General features: G+C 40.9%; 2 protein-coding genes and 2 non-coding genes across 10 annotated transcripts in view; 3 read left to right on the forward strand and 1 right to left on the reverse strand.

Moving 5' to 3' along the window:
* LOC129703291 (eukaryotic initiation factor 4A-II) lies at positions 1 to 12670 on the forward strand. Of its 4 annotated transcripts, none has more exons than XM_055645640.1 (12): positions 19 to 151; positions 551 to 733; positions 928 to 976; positions 1062 to 1194; positions 2527 to 2666; positions 6316 to 6484; positions 6787 to 6896; positions 7465 to 7608; positions 7717 to 7854; positions 8150 to 8239; positions 8530 to 8609; positions 8714 to 10653. In XM_055645640.1, the coding sequence occupies exons 2-12, from the start codon at positions 630 to 632 to the stop codon at positions 8856 to 8858; spliced, it is 1302 nt and encodes a 433-aa protein (XP_055501615.1). In that variant the 5' UTR covers positions 19 to 151; positions 551 to 629; the 3' UTR covers positions 8859 to 10653. The 4 variants fall into 4 exon arrangements, 3 of the variants coding, with proteins under 3 accessions (XP_055501616.1, XP_055501615.1, XP_055501614.1); XR_008724538.1 differs by lacking the exon at positions 19 to 151 and adding an exon at positions 12540 to 12670 and having other exon boundaries at positions 207 to 733; positions 8714 to 8908; XM_055645641.1 differs by lacking the exon at positions 551 to 733 and having other exon boundaries at positions 1 to 151.
* On the forward strand, positions 1373 to 1444 carry LOC129703839 (small nucleolar RNA SNORD2). Its single transcript, XR_008724645.1, has one exon. It is a non-coding gene; the product is annotated as a small nucleolar RNA SNORD2 (small nucleolar RNA).
* LOC129703838 (small nucleolar RNA SNORA81) lies at positions 6983 to 7150 on the forward strand. Its single transcript, XR_008724644.1, has one exon. It is a non-coding gene; the product is annotated as a small nucleolar RNA SNORA81 (small nucleolar RNA).
* rfc4 (replication factor C (activator 1) 4) overlaps positions 12088 to 20807 on the reverse strand; it is a 21328-nt gene continuing 12608 nt past the window's right edge. The window contains exons 6-11 of one of the 4 annotated variants that reach the window (XM_055645644.1): positions 17923 to 18066; positions 17337 to 17457; positions 16822 to 16947; positions 14207 to 14287; positions 12897 to 13013; positions 12088 to 12284 (exon numbers count right to left, since the gene is read on the reverse strand). In XM_055645644.1, coding sequence (XP_055501619.1) covers positions 12189 to 12284; positions 12897 to 13013; positions 14207 to 14287; positions 16822 to 16947; positions 17337 to 17457; positions 17923 to 18066 — 685 coding nt within the window. In that variant the 3' untranslated portion in view covers positions 12088 to 12188. Of the gene's footprint in view, positions 12285 to 12847; positions 13014 to 13038; positions 13767 to 14206; positions 14288 to 16821; positions 16948 to 17336; positions 17458 to 17922; positions 18067 to 20807 lie in introns of those variants that run through there. The other 3 variants (XM_055645645.1, XM_055645646.1, XM_055645648.1) reach the window with 3 other exon arrangements.

Here is a 20807-nt window from a genome sequence, read left to right on the forward strand (position 1 = left end):
AGGCGCGAGGGGGCGGTTTGGGAGCAGAGCGGAAGTGGCTCGGCGGCGAGGCTATAAAGGAGGCCGGGGGGCGGGCTGAGCACTTCCTTTCGGTTGAAGTGTGAGTGGAGGAGCGGTTGGTGAAGATGTCGTGCGGCTCCGCTGATTACAGGTGACCACTAGCCCGGCGCACGGCCGACGGTCGCCCATCTCCATCCCTCTGCTCCGACTCGCTCGTAAACGAGGTGTTCGGCCGTGTGTGTATGTGTGTGTGTGGGGCGGGTGGGCGAGGGTGCGGACAGGGCCGCTCCGCCTCGGCCCCAGGCTTTGTTACGCCCGACAGGCCCGAGCGTCTCCACGGTCCGTTTGTTGCTCACGGAGTCCCTCCCACTGGGGTGTGAGCGGCGAACGGGCGGAGACGACCCGGCCTGCGGACGGACTCCCGCACGCACGGGGCCACCCGGCGGCGCACATGGGGAAGGCCCACCGATTCCATGCCGACCGTCCATTGTTCACACTGGTTCCATGTCGTCCCACTTTCTCATCCACCACCTGCACGCCCCTGTGGCAGTTTTACAGCGGCCATTTAACCTACAAAACCCGCACGTCTTCGGGATGTAAGATGAAACCGGAGCACCCGGTGAAAACCCATGCGGTCACAGGGACAACGTGCAAATTCCGTACAGACAACACCCGAGGTCGGGATCGGACCCGGGTCTCTGACGCTGTGCCACGGCGTTCTCAACACTTTATGGTGGGTTTATTTGACTATTTAATGGCTTTTATGAGGCCAAATCCCGTCCAGTTCTTAGTTTTGGGTGAGGCATAGAATAATCATCTTTAAACTTGACTGCAAGCTAATTATTTATTTGGTTTATATCAGGTGTATTTGGTTATTATAAGAACTTTATAGTTATCAGTGATTTAAAAAAAACGTTTTGCTTCCAGCACCAAAGATCATGGCCCAGATGGGATGGACCCAGACGGCGTTATCGAGGTGAGTGTCCTGCAGTATATCCAAATTAAAAACAAACTCGGTAGAAATGCTCTTTTAAATTGAAGTTTGTGGTTTTGTTTTCTAGAGTAACTGGAATGAAATTGTCGACAATTTTGATGACATGAACCTGAAAGAGACACTCTTAAGAGGAATCTATGCTTATGGCTTTGAAAAGCCATCTGCAATTCAACAGAGGGCAATAATGCCATGTATTAAAGGTGAATGTTAAGTATTTTGTGGTAAGGATAGTTATCTTACAGTTTACTTTTGTTTTTCCTGTCGTAGTTTGGAAGAATTATTTGGGCTAGGCAATGTGGCATTTCTGTTACTCTAATTAAATGGGTTGAGATAATAATCAGATTGGTACATTTCAATTTAAGCTTCAATTTAAACCTAGAGTGAAATGATGTTTTACCATCTTTCGGGACTGACATTCAATGGAGACATACTTACTATTACTGATCACTCTAAGTTGACTGAGCTTTTCTCGCTTGCGTGTAGCAGTGTAAGATTGCCATTTATGGGATATTTGTCATATGCAAAGTGTTATGCCTCTACCTGTAACTTTTTTTTAAATTTATTTTTTATTTAATTCTTTATTTCGAACAGAATAAAAAAATAAGTGAAACCATACAAAAAACAAACCAAGAATATTTAGTGTCATAAACAATATTTATAAATACATGAAATCGTATGTGTCCGAAAAGGAGCAGGAAGAAGCCAAAGCTTATTAATTCCCACCCCTTATTCAACTGCTTATAATTAGCTTATACAAATTTAGCAGCCATATGTACACCAGCAGCTATTCGTACACCAAATTATTTATATTTATACACTAATCAAATATTTACAGCCATACAAAAAAAGAGAGAAAACCCTCATATACTATATAGTATCTCTTAGTATACAACCCATCACCCAATACTCGCCCTTCCCAATACAATCAGTATAACAAATATCCCACTTACAATCACCTATCCTCATCCCAATATCCTTTTAAAAAAAGTGTTTTTGTACATCATTTTAAACTGAATTATGTTTGTGCTAAGTTTTATCTCCTGTTCCTGACCATACCACAAATTCACCCCACAGATTGGTAGGCAAATACTTTTAAGAGTTGTTCTGACATTGAGTTTTTTTAAATTATGTTCCCCTCTCAAATTATACCTGCCCTGTCTTTCCACAAACAGTTTTTGTATATTTCCTGGAAGTAAATTATTTCATGATTTGTGCAGTCTTAAATTTAACCAGATCGGTGAACTTCAGTGTATGTGACTTTAAGAATAATAAATTGGTATGTTCAAGATATCCAACATTGATAATTCTTATTGCTCTTTTTTGTAATGTGCATAACGGCTGTAGGTTGGTTTTTGTAGGTGTTGCCCCATATCTCCACACAGTAACTCGGATATGGCAATATGAGCATATTATACAGAGTATGTAATGTCTACTTGTTTATGAAAGAATTTTATTGTAGTGTGTACATCTTCAATGAATGAAAACATTGAGCAAAATTTGGACATTTAATAAGTAATCATGTCTTAATCTAGGTTTTGATGTCATTGCCCAAGCCCAGTCAGGAACTGGCAAGACTGCTACGTTTGCAATCTCAATCTTGCAGCAGCTAGAGCTAGATATGAAAGAATCGCAGGCGTTGGTTCTGGCTCCTACTAGGGAGCTGGCACAGCAGGTACGCAATAGCTTGTCAAAAGTTTGATCTGATTGCACTTTGGTGGATTATGTTATTGCTGGGTTATGTTACTGAAGAATTCTGGAACTGCTAGATGTTATTAGATCTTTAAATGTCTCCAAGGACGTTGCGTCCAATCACATAATGCGCCCGTCACTCGGCGGCCAATCAGACGCAGTCTCTTATGGACGTTGCGGCCAATCACCGACCAGCTTCCCTTACTGAAGCAGAAGATGGCCGCAGCCAAAACCACTTTTTCTGTGCTGTTTTCATACAGTGCTAGGCAAAGAGACATTTCAGATAACATTTTTTGTAAATATCTTTTTAGCTGTATGAAGTCATTTATTTCATGAAATATTTATCTTTTGGGGGTTATTTTACTGGTTATGTGTTTTGACAAGGAGACACCAGTGAGTTCTCTTGGAGAGAGATAAGTCTATTGAAACTTCTGTGACATCAGGTGTACCACAGGGGACTGTCACGGGTCCATTGCTTTTCCTACTGTATATCAATTTCATTACAAATGCAGTTTCATCCAGAGATCGATTTTGCAGATGATGCCATAATTTATTGAGAGTTTAAAACACCAGAAGACAGCTTGTCCTTACAGAAGGATCTGGATGCACCCTGAGTGGGGGAAAAACCTGACAGATGTTCAATACAACTAAATGTCATACAATGCATGTTTCACACAAGATTAAACCACTTTGATCGGAATACAACATGGGTAGCCATACATTGCTTGCTGTCGACCATCACCTATATCTAGGAGTCGAATTAAGCAAAGATTTAAGTTGTGCGACGCATATTAGACAAGTGTCTAACAAAGCAAATAGAACTCTCGGCCTTCTTAACATAATTTTTCACACTTGTACATCCGTCAAAGAGAATGCCTACAAGTCCTTGGTCAGGCCCAAATTGGAGTATTGTAGAGCCGTATGGGATCCTTTCAATAACAACAAGATCACCCTGGAGAAAGTACAAAGCCGAGCAGCCCCCTTTGTATGTAATGACTACAAGCGCAAATCAAGCGTGAATAATATGCTGACTTCTCCCAGATGGGATACCCTGGAGCTCCGCAGAATCCGGCTAAAACATTTTGTAATTTACAAGGAGATTCACAAAATCACGCCATCAAATTCCATCATCCCAGAGCACCACCTGCTATGAAACAAGACAAAATAACGGCCCCTCAATTCGCTAAATTCTAATACACTTTGCTGCCAATATTCCCTTTACCCAAGGATGATAAGGGAATTGAATAGGTTACCACCCAACACACGTGCTGCTCCCAATTTTGTCATTTAAAAAGGCAACTAGATCTCCTCAACTTGGTCAAAAAGGCCCACTTCAAAATTTAATCACTACTCTGCTCACTCCAACCTGCGCAAGATAACCACTGATGAGGTGTTTGCACATTAATCGACCAGAATTAAAAAACAGAATTGGAAGAATTCTGCTTCTGTTATGTAAACTACCAGCAGAAAGTTTGGGAATCACTTTCGATTTTTTGAAAATGCAGGAGCCCTCTGAACACCCACTTGGGAGGCCTGACCGGCCTCCTGGAACCCCGGCCAATACTTCCTACTTTTTTTCTGGACGTGAATATCATGCCTGCAGTTCTTTGGGGAGTGATTTGTGAATGTCGATTTTGTCATATGTGTTTTTCTGATTAATTGATGGTCTCGTAATTCTGAAAAGGCTTAACTATTTTCTCAGAACCAGAAATGGATTCCTCAACTGAGTTCCTACCATTTTTAAAAAACCCTTTTCCAACTGCAAAAATTTGTGGTGTATGTTAATTTAGATGGGCCCTGCAGGTTTGACTCCAATTGCTGATGAGATAATCAGCATCACAACCCTAATCTAATTTTCAAATGTACTTTATCCTTATCTCTCATCTGATTACTGATCTATTATAATTTATCTTGATTTGAGAGATTAACGGTGTGTATGCATTGTGCCTTTTCACGGTAAATTCATTGCGGGGGTGATGAGTTTGCTGTAAGAGAAAGGCTTTGGAATGAAGGGAGATATCGAAGCTTTATGATTGAATTGTCTTTTTAAACTTCAAAGCAAAATGCCACTAAAACCTGTCGGTAATGTTTTGTACAGAAACAATCCAAGTACTTAATAATTCCTTTAGATTCATTTGTCAATGGGGTGACTTGGTACTCTGGAACTGATAAATTGGCACGAGAGTCAAAAGATTTGTACGTAGTGGGCATTAAAATGTCTCGTGATGTATTGAAGGGGAAAAAAGCCGAATAAGTGAATAATTTACAAAGTTCTTGTTTGATTACAAAATACTGTAGTTCTGTTGACTGCTTAAGAAATTATCATGGAGAGTGCAATTTAGACTTATCAGATTCAAACATTGACTTCAAGGATTAGATGACATCAAGAATTATGTAAAGTGGGTTTTTATTTCCTGGCATAAAAGAAACTATGTGGTGACCTGAAAATAACATTTCAAAAATACATGCTTTGCTTTTCCATTGTTTGAGGTAGAGTATAAAAGTTTTGCATGCATGGTAGAAATTGGAACAGTCGGCAATAATGTTTTTTAATGACCGATAACGCACACCAATGCCTCTACTTCCTCAGGGGACTAAGGATATTCGGCGTGTTTCCAACGGCACTTACCAACTTCTCCATACTATCGGGTTGCATCATAACTTGGTTTGGGAACAGCTCTGCCCAGGATCTCAAGAAATTGCAGTGCATCGTGGGTATAACCCAGTCCACACAGAACAGAAACCCACCATCAACCATCCACAATTCGTGCTGCCTCAGGAAAGCAGCCAACATAATCAAGGACTACTTTCACCCTGGTCATTCCCTCTTCTCCCCTCCTGATGGGCAGAAGATACAAAAGCTTGAAAGCACATACCACCAGACTTGGTAACAACTGCTTTCCGACTGCTATCAGACTATTGAACATAAATTAGGGTACAGTCCCAATCATTCAACCTACCCCATTGTGGACATTGGACTTTTTCTCTTTGCACTACCTATTGTACGTATATGGCTTGATTTTACTCGTATATCATATGATCCGATAGCACACAAAAGCTTTTCACTATACCCTCTGGACAATACCAATATCATGACAATTATCAGTTTTAAACCCGATTTAAAAAATAAAATAAAAAACGTGTTGACCATTGACCGTGTTAACTGCAAAGTGCACCACGTCCCATCCATGTACCTCTGGATCTGACTACTTAAAGTGGTAGGATTGACTGGTGCCAGTATTTTTCCCTATTTGTACTGTTGAAAATTTCAATTTATGCAAGCTATCGCCAAACACTTCAAGTGTTTTTGGATTAATCTAAAATGCAGTTGTCATTTTCCTCGTGTTATGTAACTGGGTTAGGCTAGTAGCAGACACGAATTAAACAATTTTCCATGAATTTGTTGCAGAGAAATTTCAGTGTTTCTCTTCCTCTCCCAAAATTGTAGAATTCCAAACTTTCATGGAGTTATAAAATCATTGCTGATGTATGTAGGTTATGTTAACCAAATAGTTTCTTATCTTGTGTAGGCAAAGCTGAATATATAAATAGTCACATTAGTAAACTAGTAGCAATTGTACATTTGTGCTATTTTAACTGGAGGATTAAGTTGGTTTTTATCCTTTTTATAGATCCAGAAGGTTATCCTGGCTCTAGGGGATTACATGGGTGCTACTTGTCATGCCTGCATTGGAGGCACCAATGTTCGAAGTGAGATGCAGAAGCTGAATGCTGAAGCTCCCAACATTGTTGTTGGAACTCCAGGGAGAGTGTTTGACATGTTGAACAGGGGATATATATGTGAGTATTGACCATAAATCCAAAGCCCTCCAGTTCTGCAGAGTGAAATGGTTTGTAATAGTATGGGAAGAGTTGAAATAGAGATGAGCCGTTGAGCCAGGCATGCATACAATTTTCAGATTTGATTGGATCTCAAGTATGGAAGGCTTTAAAGCAAGGGAGGACAACTGCATTTTAACAGTTGGTCCAAAAAAAAGTGTTAAAATTCAGATTTTTTTCTTGATCAAAATTTGTAGTCGTGAACTAGATTACTGAAGCTATGTCATCTTGTACTGATTTAATGGTTAAAATGTTTCTTGCAGCTTCCAGATGGATCAAAATGTTTGTTTTGGATGAAGCTGATGAAATGTTGAGTCGTGGATTCAAAGATCAAATTTATGAGATTTTTCAGAAGCTAAGCACAAACATACAGGTAAACTGGGCTGTTTTCCAATGTGAGATCGCCATTTATAAATACTCTGGAGAGAGGAGCAGAAAGTTTCCAAATGCTGGTAGCTTTCCTTCTTCTTAAGCACTCTGCTAAAATGACAAAGTTCAGGTCCCCTGTCTTTTGTGATAATGCCAGTAGAGTACACCGGGGAAGGAGAACAATTGCACAATGCTATGCAGCTAGGATGGACTAACTTCAGTGTCCAGTGTCCTTTGACTTTAGACTGTGCTACAATTTTTTTATTTTTTAAATAATTTTTAACACTAATTAATACTGTGTTCATGGGAGTTGAGATGAAATGTTTCTGAGCAAACAAGGATAATGCCTTACTTGCTTCTAGTTACCACTTTGCCATGCATTCTATATTTGGCTAAATAGCAATGTGTTTAGCAGTTTAAACTGATCTGGAGTAGGGAGATTCAGTTCTTAATGTGTGATAGAAGTGCCAAATTTTTCAATATGATTAGCGTTTAAACAGGCATAATTATGATATGCAGAAGTGAGCATATCAGGCTGAATTAAAAGCACAGCTAATTAACTTTGTTCTTAGGTTGTTCTGTTATCTGCTACTATGCCAAGTGATGTCTTGGAAGTGACTAAAAAGTTTATGCGTGATCCAATTCGTATCCTTGTTAAAAAGGAAGAACTCACTCTTGAGGGTATCAAGCAGTTTTACATCAACGTAGAGAGAGAGGTTTGTTGAACACACTTTACATGCTGATTACATACTAGTGGGCCAACTAAATAGTTTGGAGTTGGTGCGCTATTGGATGCTCATTTCAGACTCCTCATCTTCCAACAGGAATGGAAGTTGGACACACTGTGTGACTTGTATGAAACTCTAACAATAACGCAAGCTGTGATTTTTCTTAACACAAGGAGGAAGGTCGATTGGCTGACTGAAAAAATGCATGCAAGGGACTTCACTGTCTCTGCGTTGGTAAGTTTCTAGATTTTCTAAGTTTCTAGATTTTCCCCTTTGGAGGAGTTAATCGAACCTATGGATTGTTGAAAATTGTAATGGAACTGGGATATAATTGTAACATTAGGTATCCGATGGGAAAGAATATGCTAGGAGTGTAGGAACAGGGCCACCTGCATTGCTCTTGATGCGGGTAGAGACACTGGTTTGAATGGAAGCCTCCTACATTATATTTGAAATTTTTCAGTGGGATTCTTTACTTTGCTTACTCCAAGTAATGCATTAAAGTATAGTGTTTGTCTCTTCACGGCAGCATGGGGATATGGATCAGAAAGAACGTGACGTGATCATGAGGGAATTTCGTTCAGGATCTAGCCGTGTGCTCATCACTACTGACCTACTGGTATGCACATTAGTATTTTATTTGGGAATTTACACCCCCCCCCCCCCCCCCCCCCCCCCCCCCCCCCCAATGAATCTCTTGGACATTATGGGTAGATATAAGTGGGGGCTTATCTAGCTACTGTCTTTGTTGTACAATATGCACATAGTTAATTACGTTAATTGATCCATTTTACTATTCCTCGGCATGGTTCTGTATTTGCTTTGTGAAAATTGCATATAGCTCTGAATTTTGAACTCTTTTAAATGATTTAATTGCCTTTCAAAGTAATTGACACTCTTTCCTTAAAGGCTCGTGGCATTGATGTGCAGCAGGTGTCTCTAGTAATTAACTATGACTTGCCTACAAATCGAGAAAACTATATTCACAGGTTAGTGTCTTTTATATTGCGCTAAACCTGTTAGTGTGCTCATAGTATATTAAATTAAAGCCCTGCAGTCAGGTGTAACTCATCTTGATTTCTTCTTCACACAGAATTGGCCGTGGTGGTCGCTTTGGAAGGAAGGGTGTTGCGATTAACTTTGTTACTGAGGAAGATAAACGAATTCTTCGTGATATCGAGACATTCTACAATACAACAGTGGAAGAGATGCCCATGAATGTGGCTGATCTGATCTAATGATGGCATGAGAACTTGCATTTGCAGCTGCTGAATTATCAGGCTACATGGTGCGTTGTGCTGCTTCACCAGAGTTGTTGAATTTCTTCTCCCATGTGCAAACAGGATCAGAAATCCAGCAGTGATAAGTGACTTGAGGAAGGCCTTTGGTTATTATCCTCCTACAGTGTTGACTGCTGGGTTGGGAAGTTTAAGTCATGGGGTGTTTAAATGTATATGCTGTTCAGTGTTTTGAAAGTTCTCTAGTAGCATTTCTGTTTGATATTCTTTATCACTTAATAGTTTACTTATGGACTAAAAAATTTAAGTGCTGTATTAAATCAGCCAATTATGTCAAACTGGCATACCTACAACTATTTTAAAATGAAGCTTGCCAATCAACTGGTAATGTATGTGCACTTTTTCTAGTAATCTACCACATGTATTTGTATTAATAAAACATTTGAGTTGTGCAAGGATCTGCACTGTTTTGGCTTTCCGGTAGCTGTTTGCCTACGATATGTGTGCAAATAAGATTTGGAATTCGTTTGGAGAGAAGCTGGGTGTTGTAACTGCATTCCATCTTTATTTTTGTAACTTTGTAGTTTTGTTTATTGTATATGGGCTGTTCTAATTTATGTATTATATCCCTATCCATCTATAATATTTATGTTTACTCTGAAAGGCAACTGACTTACAGACTGCTCAAAAGTAAAATACAGATCTTTCAACTTTTACACAATGTCATTAATACTTTTGGAAAATAAATGTATAGCAAGTATATTGAGGTTTGCATTCAACTATCCCACTAATTGTGGTTGCCATTATAGACATGCACCAGAATGTGAAGTATGGAACAAGAAATGTTTGGATGCTGTCACTGAATTGCATTCTGAATTCAAGTTGTTGGCATGTAAAGCTATTAAAGTTGATTTGAGCATGCATTTTGATATTTAACAGGCTGGTTGCCAGGAGATTCATCTGGTTGTGTAAACTCGCAGCTTGAAGATTTGTGTAGGGATTATAGAAGTTAACCAGTTTTCATAATTTATGAACAGTGAGACATGGCTGCTAATTTTTTTTCACCAAATACATGAGAAATTACCCTTTTGGTTATGTTTATTCCTCACCAAAGGCCATCATTTTAGATTAGGCAGGTGTGGTTGGTCAATGTACAGAGGTGAATAAAAAGTACTCGTCCAGATTTGGTGGTTCTTGTCTCGGTGGAATAAAATTGGTGCCTCAATTTATAACAGCTAGGGTTATGTAGCTGTGGCCTACACTGGTAATGACTGGGATTAATCATGCACTATATCATATGTGAGCATTTGCCATTAATGAAAATAGTGCACTTTTGTGTTTTGCTGCAATTCAAGATTAACCCCAAGAAAGGGAGCTAGTTCGAGGGAGCCTGTTAACTTGAATCAATAAATTTAAATGTACTGCCGCCTAACATTAAATGGTTTAGTAGAGGGATGCAGTGAACCATTTGATCAGATTGTACACATTTATCAATGCACATGATTATACATTGATAAATGAAAGAGGAAATGTAGTTTTCTTGAGCCAGCACAACTTGCATCTTATTGTATTTAGCTTCATGTCTGCTTCTCTAAATGATATAAATTCTTTCCTCGATCTCTGCTCCTTGCAGCTGAAGGGAATGAAATGTTGTAGGTTGTTAAATTGTTAATGATTATAGTTGCCTTTGGTACAAAAATGTTTCCACACTGCTGAACTAAAGGATGCCAATAACACTTGAGCAGAACTTTTTATTGCACTTGTTAGCATTTTATTAAAGTTATCTGAAATGGTATGCACTGGCATGTCTTTTAATGGAGTGTGGTGATGTCCCTGACTTTTTGCTGTGGCAGCAATATCACAGCATTCACAGGTTTGGATTTTAATACAGACCAGAGACTAGTATAAGAATCAGTTAGTCATGAAGTGTGTAAATGGGCTCTTTGGTACTAGTCCCATATCTTAGTGTCTCAACTAAGGATTCATAGCAAAAGGATTTTGAGTATAGGAGCAAGGAGGTCCTACTGCAGTTGTACAGGGTCTTGGTGAGACCACACCTGGAGTATTGTGTACAGTTTTGGTCCCCAAATCTGAGGAAAGACATTCTTTCCATAGAGGGAGTACAGAGAAGGTTCACCAGACTGATTCCTGGGATGTCAGGACTTTCATATGAAGAGAGACTGGATAGACTTGGCTTGTACTCGCTAGAATTTAGAAGATTGAGGGGGGGGTGGGATCTTATAGAAACGTACAAAATTCTTAAGGGGTTGGACAGGTTGGATGCAGGAAGATTGTTTCCGATGTTGGGGAAGTCCAGGACAAGGGGTCACAGTTTAAGGATAAAGGGGAAATCCTTTAGGACCAAGATGAGAAAAACACTTCACAGAGTGGTGAATCTCTGGAACTCTGCCACAGAAGGTAGTTGAGGCCAGTTCATTGGCTATATTTAAGAGGAAGTTAGATGTGGTTAAAGGGATCAGGGGGTATGGAGAGAAGGCAGGTACAGGATACTGAGTTGGATGATCAGCTCATGATCATATTGAATGGCGGTTGGTGCAGGCTCGAAGGGCCTACTCCTATTTTCTATGTTGGGACTACTTTTCTCTTGCGTAAGGCGTGCACAGCCTACAGTTGCAGGTCAACTTGATCTATTTGTTCTCGTCGGGTTAATTGCATTAGTCAAAAACGGTGGACCACATGAAGGTTGCAATCTCCCACCACTTTCTCTGAATGTGTGTTTTGTACATACCAAGAAAAATGCATATTCTCCTATCCACTACAGTGAATCATTGAAAAATACACTGCTCATTTCATCCTTTATTGAAAGGCTTAAATGAGCCATAAGACTGCATTTGGGTCCCAACTTTTTTTTACACAATGTGTCTCATTTGAACAAGTGAAAGGTTTGTGTGCAAATGTTGGTCATACAGTTGAAGACTGGAATTTTAATATAATCTTGTGACCACAATGCAAAGCAATAAACCATAGGATTTGAGGAAGACTGATTATTGCTGCTGGTCAGAATAGTTTTGGAGCAAAAAATGGTTTAAATAATTTTACCAACGTACTTGCACAAAGGGCATGCAGGGAATGTTAGTTTATAGCTGGTAGGAAATATTAGAGCTGGGCTAATGATTGATTTTATCAGACAGGATGTGGTACAATTAAATTAATCCAAACCAGTAATTCAGAGTAACACACACCAGGTCATAATTCAAAGGCACCAAGATTAATTTCATACTTTATTTTACATATATTTATCAAAATGCATGAAAGTTCTTCATATGGTAAATTGAATTTCCAGTTGGATGAGTTTTTTTGTTGGAAGTTTTAGCTGCTCTGTGTAAACTGTTGCATCATAACTGCAGAAAGAGCAATCATTTGCAGATACTCATCAGCACCATCGACCAAGCACTTGTCAACCTCCTGAGAAAGAAACCAGCCTTGTTAAAAAATGAATAAAACACAATCCATCTAACAATGGGATTAACACCCCAAATCTAAAATTGGGATCCTATAGAAGCATGCAAGACTGAAGTTTAAAACTACTGGTTAAACCTGCAGTGCCTCTGCAAAAGAAGCACCAATCTGAAACGTAATCAGTTACTGGGACTAGACTCAAATCAGCAAAATACTGCTGTAAAATAAAAAATCTTAATTATTTGCATTTATGTTTTGCAGGAATTGATGCTGGGTCATAGAGCATCTGTTGGACTCAGAAATGCGAAAACAGGACAAATTAAAAGAACATCACTTATACTTTTTAATAAAATTACCCATACAAAACAAGTCAGTGGTGTGCTCTGTTAAATAAAGGGAGCTAAATATTCAGAAAAACACCTCTTAACAATTAAATTATTTCCAACAACAGGAAAGGTACATCACTTTGATATGAATACCAGTTAACTTATTATTTACACCACCCTTATATTTCATTATCAAGTGAGGATAAAGATTTTGAATTATTAGGTAAGCATATAACTTTAAACCTAGGAAGACGACAAATTGTAACTTGGTTTTATTTCATTCCATGCTTACTGCCAATTTTAGCGTGATAGCTGATTTTTGTTGGTCGCTGAGATCCTCTTTGTCAATAATGAGTTCATGTAGCTGGTTGATTAACTGTGTTGCAGCATAACCGTCATTAATCATATTCTGACAAAAAGACACAATGGTAGATGAACAAATATATTTTTTGTAATACAATATTAGAAATGCAACCCAGCTCCAATTTTCTTTTAAAGTGTTAACTTGTTTGTTCAATAAGCAACAACAATCAAAAGTACATGAATACAACTGAACAGTGTATCATTTTTCTACACTTGCACAATTAATACAAAAAACAGCTCTTTTTACAGATAAAAAGTGCAAACTCCTTGCAAACATTAGTTAATCTCTGCCACAGAAGGTAGTTGAGGCCAGTTCATTGGCTATATTTAAGAGTTAGATGTGACCCTTGTGGCTAAAGAGATCAGGGGGTATGGAGAGAAGGCAGGTACAGGATACTGAGTTGGATGATCAGCCATGATCATATTGAATGGCGGTGCAGGCTCGAATGGCCTACTCCTGCACCTATTTTCTATGTAATTTGTCAGTGTTAGAGACAATGCTTTATCCAAAGGACAAAAAAAGCTGACCAATTAACATTAAGCACACATAACACAAATATACCTGGTCTACAGACCATAGTCATTTATTTCCAAGAAGTAAGCATCATCCACTCAAGATGGCCTTGAGAAGGACTAAGTTTGCTTGCATTGGCTTGTATCCCTCTAAATCTTTCTTACCCATTTAGCTGTGGTGAACTACTTGCAGTCCTCATGATGAAGTCCCACAATATGGTTGGGTAAGGACTTGTAGGGTATGGAACCACTGACGTTGAAAGCATATAACCTCATTAATCATATTCTTAAAAAAAAATAACTTACAGGGCAAGCCATTTCAATGTGACAAAAGTGTTCCAGCATCACTACAGAGTTTATAACAATGATTACCGAAAATGTACATTGAGATTTGAATGTTACGCACTAAAGAAAATGACCGACTTTAGTTTAACTAAACAATCGCATCTATTTTCACCCAGCCTCTTATCTATTCACCTAATGAATGAACATTGTATTTTTCAGCATCTCCCCAATTTAATGAGAAGACTGGTTTGCAAGTTTTACAAATGGGATGTGTTCCTTATTATCTTTCTACTTCACTGTCTTAGCCCACAGTAACTAATACTGGTTATAATTTCATACATCACAGCTCTCCAACAATACAACTGGGCACTATTAATTTTGTTTTAATGGCCCTGATGTTGAGAGCTCTGTCCAATGTTTAATTAAATGACGAGTTCTCACCTTTACCACGATTTCCAGCTTCTCAAATGAACTACTGTGACAAGCAGCCAAAAGACCATCAATCAAATCAGATGGTACAGCCTGGGGGAAATAATGAAAAATATAACTAATAACTTAATTCATACTGTATTGGAAATGCTGTGGAATGGAAAAACCGAATAAATAAATGGCAACAGATTAAGAACTGAAAATATTGGAAATTCTAAATGGCTAAACACTAAATATTTTCAGTTTTACTTTACAATAAATGCAGCTTGGACCAGTCACCAAATGTCAGACTTTAAAAGCCAAAGCCTTGTGAGATTCAGTTGTATTAGCATCAACAGTAGCTAATACAGGGGCCTCAAGTCTTTTCTAGTTCAGAATTCCCCGATCTTTCAAAAATATTTCTAACTCTGAAACGTGTAGATCCAGCAAATCGTAGAGACATGGCACAGGAACAGGTCTTGCACATCCATGCAGACCATCAATTACCTATCTGTGCTAATCTTATTTATCAGTACTCGTCTATAGTCTATTATTTCCTAGCAATTCAAGCGTTTGTCCAAATGATGTTTAAATGTAGCTAGACTATGTATGTACCACCTTATCAGACAGATGTGTGGATTCGTGCACCTAATGTATTATATTTCCTTTGTAGTGTCCTTTAACTGCTTATCTAGTTCTGGCCACCGTTACAATTTTTCTGGCAGCTTGCATGATGCAAGATACACAAGAGTGTCTTTCATGCAAGTGCTTCAGAACAACTGTTCACTCTTATGCACCAACTCGATTGCCAAAAGTACATAATTCTGCTTAACATTTCTTCCCATACAGTTACAATATTATCCCCGTATTCTTCCCATCCATGCTAAATGTATTCATACACTTCCATACAGGCAGGGTAACAAGTAGGCTGTTGTGTTGCAACTGAAGCATTGTCTGCTTACTGTATGACACACTGTTAACCAGGGTTTATGCCTGATGTGGAAGTGCACTGAGTAGCAATTGATTCAGCATATCTGCACTCAAACTGGCTCAAACAGCCATCTGAGCCATCTTAGATTTACTAAAGAAGACCCTGCTGAGGGATGTGGTCCATTCAAATGATCAGTTCCTGGTATACAAGTACTGATGGACAGTGGCACAGCTGCTGCCTCACAGCACCAGAGAAACGAGTTTGATCCTGACCTTGGCTGCTGTCTGTGAAATTTGCACATTCTCCTTGTGACCGGATTGGTTTTCTGCGGGTACTCCCGTTTCCTCCCACATCCCAAAAATGTGCGGGGTTGCCTCTAAATTTCTCCGAATGTGTTGGGAAAAGAAGTGAAGACAGCCCCTTGTGGAAATACTTCACTAGAGAAGATAGGTCCCTGCCAACAACTAAACCTGGACCTTAATTAATATATACAGTAAGAAAAGACACAAAGCGATGGAATAACTCAGCGGGTCAGGCAGCATCTCTGGAGAACATGGTTAGGAGACATTTCAGGTCGGAACCCTTCTCCAGACTGATTGTGGTGGGGAGGGATTAGCCGTTTTGTCAAGCACTTGCGCTCGGTCGGCCAAGATCTTCTGGATATCCTGGTTGCTAACCATTTCCCATCTCATCTTCCCATTTACATACTGACCTTTCCATCCTGGGCCTCAAAGTTAGGCACTAAGTAAACCAGGGATCGGCTAGCTTGTTCTGCATGGGGTCAGGACACATGTCTGTGAGCGGATGGCATCCACATCTATCACGTGTTCACATGGATCCCACCCCGGATAGCAGGCATCAAATCACGTGTTCACATGGATCCTGCCCCTTCGAGGACACCACCCAGAGCGCTGGCCCCGAGTTACGGGCGCTCACGAACACAGCGTACCTACGGTCCATTGCCTTGGCTCTGTCCTGAAGGCGTTGGCCCAAATACTCACACTCACTCATCCCCGGCCTATTGACAACCCCGATCCTGAAAGTGAAGCCCAGACACAGAAGGTGCGCGGCCGTGCCGGCGGCTTTGCGCAGGATGCGGTACAGCCAGAGCTCGGCCCCGCTTGGGCGCTCGGCGGCTCTGCAATTGCAGCCTCCAGTTCAGGCCTCCTTGCGTCACCGCGCCTGAGTGCCTTGGGCCCGGGAGGTACCGGAGATGAAGGAAGTCTGCGGGCTGGATGACTATGGAAAAAAACCCGCCTGCGGGCCAGATGATTTCGGGTTACGGGTCGTATTCAGCCTAGGGGCCGTAGGTTGCCAACCCCTGATGTAAGCTGAAGGAACAGCATCTCATATTCCGCTTGGGTAGCTTATAACCCAATGGTATAAATGACAAATTCGCCAATTTTAGGTAACTACCAACCTCCCCCCACTCCCCCCACTTCTTTCCCATGCCCCACCTGGACTTGCACTCATTTTGCCCCTTTGCCTACACTTACATTACTTCCTCTAGCTTCACAATTTGCAAATCCTCCCCTCCTCTCTTTTAACTTTATCTATCCCCCAATACCACAATCAGGCTGTGAAAGGTCCCTACACAAAACATCACCTATCCATGTTTTCCAGAGATGATGCCCGAGTTACTCCAGCATTTACTTCTTCTGTAACCCAGCACCTGAAGTTCCTTGTGTCTAAAAAGGGGAAGATAACATTTTCTTACTCCAGAAATTTCAACGATGACTTGCTCTGTTATGTCTTTTCCTCCAGTAAGTCTTGCTGCACATTGCAGGTAAGTTATCGCTTTTCTTAAGTCTCCTTCTGATACATCGATGAGCATATTGATTGTCTAAAACAAAAGGCACCATATTAAAAGCATTTACCAACTATGTCAAATAAAGGTCCAAATTTACATTTAGTGCACGGAATTGAAACCATAAACAATTTATTTTTTAGTTTAGAGATACAACACGGAAATATGCCCTTTGGCCCACTCCGACCAGCGATCCCTGTACACTTTAGGTCACCGTTGGCGCCCGGCACAATCGTTAATTTCGAGCCCTGACAACTTCATCCTGAAAAGGATGTAATGCATCTTGAAATTGCTACTTGCTGTAGTAATGCTTGTATTACAAGAGATTAGAGTCACATTCCTAAACAAAGTTGCAATCACATTGACTTCCAAATCAAGATTTGAGTTTGATATTTATGGTACAAGTCCAGATTGCACAAACTTACTTCATTATTACATTGCACATTCTCTTTGGCACAGATGTCCCGCAACCTTTCTTCCTGTATGCGGTCTGTCAAAGGTTTAAACCGGAATTTGGAGCAGCGAGACGTCAATGGCTCAATTATCCTAAAACACAGGAAACATCTTGAATAAATCCTGATCCAAGCTAAGATAATAAGTGGACACAGGTAAGGGGGGTGGAGGTTCTGATAGCTAGCTGGTTGGATGAAAGGCCAGAGATCAAAGCTGAAAGTACAAGACTGAGGGATTGAAGAGTTTAAATTGTGATGCCAAAGCTGAAAGTAGGAATGAATGTAGGAGGATCGGCGGGGGGGGGGGGGGGGGGGGGGTAGAAATAGCTGTGTCCAGGTGGGCCATGGGTGTAATAAAGGGGTCATGGGGGAAGGAAGGAAGGAATTGCTAGAGTTGAAGCATTCAATGATCATATCGTTGTGTTGTACATTTCCCAAGTGGAATATGATGTGGTTTCCACAGTTTGCGTGTGGTCTCACTCATGAATAGTTGCAGTAAATAACACGTTCCTCCGCCTCCAACCCTTCAGTGAGACATTTTAAATGGTTATGGCTCTACCTGCTGATATAATTGCAGATGAGACAAAAGCGTGTGGTTTTTGACTCCCTCTCCATTGTGCGGCGAAGGGCAGCCTGTGCAGCATTTGTCATGGAGTCTGCTTCATCCAGGATGATGATCTTAAATGGAGGAGCAGGTTTCCCACTGGAAGAGATAGCATAAATGGTGGATGATTACACTGTGAACATTTTCACAAAAGAGAGTCAGATTCACAAGAGGGATTATTTTCAGCAGGACACAAAGCTGTAAAATTGAGAATACACGTCCACCACCGATTTTCCGGCACCCTTGGCTCCAGAGCATTGCCTTATTATCCATTTTGCCAGACCAACATAGGTCAAGGCCTTGGGGGCAGGGGGGCCAGGGGGGGGGAGATAGCAGCCTGCATGGTCGGCCTCAGAAGTCGCGTTCCAGGCAGAGTTTCAGAGCAGGGCGGAGGTTTCCAGTGCGCGCGCTTGTCATTTTGTCCGGATTAAAGGAGGTTCTGGACCACCAACCCGCACGTCTTTGGAATGTGGGAGCAAACTGGAGCACCCAGAGAAAACCCACATGGTCACAGGGAGAGCGTACAAACTCCGCACAGACAGCACCTGTAGTCAGCATCAAACCCAAGTCTCTAGTGCTGTGAGGCAGCAGCTCTTCAGCTGCACCACTGTGCTGCCCCAAGTGTGTCTTAATGAATGAGCTTGTTTAATGTTGTACCCCCCCCCCATTGAAATGAGAATTGGAAGTTAATTGATTATTTACATTCTGAATAGCAAGCAGGGCAGGTTGTAATTAGCACATCTGTGAATTGTACAGAAGACATTAGTGCAGTGATATACAAGATGTGATTATATTTAAGAAATTTATGAAGGTAATCGGCAGGTAACATACGCCTCTGAAAAAAGGAGTCTAAACAGAGGAGCGAAGCAATCTCCATAGTACAGATTAGCAATCACATGGCATAGAGAAACGTTAAACAGGAGGGATTAGGATTGAAAACTAATGAGGCTCTTGGTTGAAATTCTACCTTTGGAAGTATCAACCATTCTCAGGATGCTGAGGGATTATAAAACATTCAAACAAGGTTTGCCCAGAACCGACAGATTATGTCAGAGAAGATTGAACAGAGTATTGTGGTCTGGTCTTCTGCAATTCTGATCACCCCACTACAGGAAGGACGCAGAAGAAGTTTACCAGAATGCTGCCTGGATTAGAGCAAATTAGCTAGAAGGAGAAGCTGGACAAATTTGGATTGTTTTCTCTGGAGTGTCGGAAGCTGAGGGAGGACCTGATAGAAATTTATACAATTACAAGAGCATAGAGAGGGTTGACAGTCAGAAGCTTTTTTTCTCCCAGGATGGAAATGTCAAAGACACAAAATGTCAGAGATGTGCAGGGCCAGAGTGGTGGTTGCCTGAAACGTATTGGCAAGGATTGTGGTAGAGATAGATGCAATAGTGACAGTTGAGAGATTGTTAGGATAAGCATACGGATATGTAGGACAATTAGCATGTGCAGGCAGAGGAAATTTGACCTGTCATCATGTTCGGCACAGGCATTATGGTCTGAAGAGCCTGTCTCAGTGCTGGTCTGTTATGTTTTATGAACAAGCTGGGAATCCATTATCCAGTAAAGAGAAGACTAATGGGCCTGTCCTACTTAGGCGACTAGGCTGTCGCCACATGGTCGCTGGGGTGTCGCTTGTATAATAATAATGGATGGGATTTATATAGCGCCTTTCTAATACTCAAGGCACTTTACATCGCATTATTCATTCACTCCTCAGTCACACTCGGTGGTGGTGAGCTACTTCTGTAGCCACAGCTGCCCTGGGGCAGACTGACGGAAGCGTGGCTGCTAATCTGCGCCTCTGCGACCACCACCAGTCACTCACACACATTCACACGCAGGCAGAGGTGGGTGAAGTGTCTTGCCCAAGGACACAACGACAGTATGCACTCCAAGCGGGATTCGAACCGGCTACCTTCCGGTCGCCAGCCGAACACTTAGCCCATTGCGCCATCTGTCGTCGCTTGTATGGTCGTGAGTAGCCTCCTCAATCGGACAAAGAGTCGTAGCGTCTTTCTGGTCGCGGCTGGATTTTCAACATGTTGGTTTGACGCCAATGAGCGTAGCTTGACTTCTCCTGATATAGGCTCTGTCGCAGTTGTCGCCAGGTGATGCAAGTTGTAGCCAGTGCTGACTTCATTTTTTTTGTTGTTGTTAAAGTAATGATTCTATTTCAAATTTTATGTCGATGGGGGTTCCAAGTCACTGGTTTTTCAGTGACCTGCTACGACTATGACAGCTGCCTAAAGATAGCCTAAGTGGGACAGGCCCATTAGTTTTTACTGTTGGATCTTGTGAACACAGGCCCATTAAGAATTTTAAGGTTAACAAAGGGCTTGACAGATTATATGTGGAGATGCATCCAAGTGTGGGAAATGTTTAAACTAGAGGCTGCAATGTTGTGTTAGTGGCTTAAAAAGCCAATTGAAAATTCATGAAAATCTTCTTTACCTAACTCAGCTTTGGGTAGAATGCAGAACCACAAATAGACTAGATGCATTTAAGGGAAACCAGATAAATAAGCAAGACAAAAGCATAGTTTATGTATAGCTTTAGAGAAGGGTGGCGGGAGGCTTGCATTAGAGCATGAACATCATGGGCCTGTTACGGTGCCGCAAGTTCAAGGTGGTCATTTATTGAAAAACAAGAAAAATATGTACAGGAGTAGGTTATTCGGCCCTTTGAGCCAGCACTGCCCTTCAATATGATCTTGGCTGATCATCTAGAATCAGTACCTCGTTCCTGCTTTAACCCCATATCCTTTGATTCCTTTAGCCCTAAGAGCTAAAACTAACTCTTGAATAAAGCTATCCTTTAGAAAAAGTCTTCAG

This window comes from Leucoraja erinacea, chromosome 14 (assembly GCF_028641065.1).
Source record: "Leucoraja erinacea ecotype New England chromosome 14, Leri_hhj_1, whole genome shotgun sequence".
NCBI classification, from domain to species: domain Eukaryota; kingdom Metazoa; phylum Chordata; class Chondrichthyes; order Rajiformes; family Rajidae; genus Leucoraja; species Leucoraja erinaceus.